General features: G+C 34.6%; 1 protein-coding gene across 1 annotated transcript; it reads left to right on the top strand.

Annotated features, from left to right (window-relative positions):
* The first annotated feature begins 687 nt into the window (after positions 1-687).
* On the top strand, positions 688-1,849 carry LOC145164576 (protein BPS1, chloroplastic-like). The gene has a single exon (XM_079083289.1). It carries the CDS (start codon positions 727-729, stop codon positions 1,624-1,626), a length of 900 nt encoding a protein of 299 aa, XP_078939415.1. The 5' UTR covers positions 688-726; the 3' UTR covers positions 1,627-1,849.
* The last annotated feature ends 508 nt before the right edge of the window (positions 1,850-2,357 follow it).

The following is a 2,357-nucleotide window of genomic DNA, read 5'->3' as shown; positions in this document are numbered from 1 at the left end:
AATTGGAAAAACTTACATGTTTGGTAAATAACTTTTTTTCTTAATTGGAACCATCTCCAAAAGTTTATTTTGTTGCATATTTCATTCTTACTTTTAACATTGTTTAGTTTTAACCATTGTGAAATTAAAGACATAATGCTAAGTGTTCTATTATAACTAAAGAACAATTTTAATCGAGCTACTAATGTTTTTTTAATTTTCTTTTTATTACTAAAACCAATTCCATACCCAAAATAATAATTCCATGTCCGAAATAATTCGATGTTCGTTAAAATCAGTAAAAAAGAAAATTTAACATCTGATCCATAACAAATTCAAATAGTCTCATTAAACTATACGATTATATCCAAATAATGAACGATCCAAATGCATGAAAATTCACACATTAATCGAGCTACTAATGTTTTTTTCTTCAAATAAATCGTTCATCGGCTGATAATGATGTCTTTATGCGGCCCTTTCCTTCACAAACAAGCAAATGGAAGAAGTGTCTGTCGGCTGAGTGGGCGTATGAGTAACTAAGAAGCAAATCAACTCAATGGTCACCAAAAACGTGTGGGATTTAAATACAACCTTCCATCGGATAAGAACATTTGACCATTTTCACAAAGTCAAACTTTGGCCAAAAAGCATGCGTATATCAACCGGCTGTACAACTAACACAAACTTCTATATAAACTTCAACTACAAGTAATCGACAATATCAAAAATAAAAAAACATAACCAATGATTCTCCAACTAAATAGACTAAGATTCTCCCACCATAATAACCACCACCGCATGTCGGAAGTATCTTTATCACCTCTGCAAGCTTTCCGGTCCATTGTCACCGGAAACCTACACAGAGTACTGGAAAGTCAGAAACTTGGATCGGAGTTCTTGTCCTTCAAATGGATCCACCAATGTTTTCAGGTGTTACCCATATTGAACAACGAGTTTGCTAAACTGATGGCGGAGATAGATTATCCAGTGAGCAGTTGGGAAGCTGGCTCCATTGACGAGTATCTTGATTACACTATGAACTTGTTGGAACTCCTGAACGCGATTAATTCTTCTATTTCTCATCTTAATCAAGCTCGTGTGTCACTCTCACATGCTTTGAGCCTTATGGAAAGCTCCCCGGCTATGGGTGTGGAACGGATGAGAGAGATTACATTGCATGATTCCATCAAGGGATTTAAAGGTAGTGTAGGGGATGAAGAAAGGAATCGGAAAGGGAAAGAAAGGATCTTTCATGAAGCTATTTTGGTAATGAAAGGTACTGCTTTTTGGATTTGTGGGGTTGTGTTATCTGGATTAAGGAGTGATACTTGGCCGCTTATGGAGATTATGGAAAGTGGGGTGGTGGTGGATTGTTCCTTGATGCCTCTTGAATATTCCATCTTTAGGAATAAGATCACTGAGAAAAGGGGATTGGTAAAGGAAGTGGAAGATGTGAATGAGACTGTGCGTATGATTGTATCCAAGGGAATTGGTGATTTTGATGTTGCGATGGAGTTGAAGAGAAGATTGGAGATGGTTAGAAATGGATTGAAGGGTTTAAAAGAAGAAGAAGAAGGTTTATTTGCAGATGTTATGGCTGCTAGGAATGAAGTGCTTGAGACACTTAGAAGGAAAAATAAATAATTACCAATTACAATATTTTTTTGTATATAACAAACGTAAAATCGTGTAGACAAAATAGTGTTGTAATATCTTTATTTCATGTTTTCAAAAAGAATTATAATTGTTTTAGGTTTAAGTGGCATCACGCCAATGAAATTTAGGAAGTTGCTATTCCCTGTAATTTGTATTCAACTTTGCTTTAAATTTGCTTATGATGTGATATTAATTCACCGATATTCTCTCATGTATCAAAGTCGGTAATAGGCAATGTCTTAGTTCACTGTCTTTTGAACTTGAACAATTCAGGCCTTACTTGTTGCATGTAACCATAGTAGTAGACCGAATGCTTCTGCAGTTCCAAATACGGGTTAAAATCGTTTAACCATTTTTATCATCAATCAATGAAATATTCATTTTGCCTAATTAGGACAATTAACGGCTACCTTTTTTTTTGCTTTAGTTGATAAGTGGTGGTTCCTTTTTGCTTACCCCTTTCTTTTACTAACCGAAAGTATTAGCTATTGTATCCAATTTTTCGTAAACATTCAAATCTTATAAATATTAACATAAAAATCTTATTCTTTATGACTTAATATAACTATCTAGAGTTCGATTTACCAATTACTATATAGAGAAAGTTTTGGCTAGCAGGAGTGAGGGTGGTTTGAATGTCGGTAGCCTTTTTTGCATTCAATATGGTTATGCTTTACAAATGGAGATGGAGATTCTTTCATAACTCAGATGTGTCATAG

Source organism: Lactuca virosa, chromosome 1 (assembly GCF_052849685.1).
Source record: "Lactuca virosa cultivar CGN04683 chromosome 1, Lactuca_virosa_CGN04683_v6, whole genome shotgun sequence".
In the NCBI taxonomy this organism is placed as follows: Eukaryota; Viridiplantae; Streptophyta; class Magnoliopsida; order Asterales; family Asteraceae; genus Lactuca; species Lactuca virosa.
Note: the sequence above shows the minus strand (reverse complement) of the source record. Positions and strands in the feature narration are given on the sequence as shown.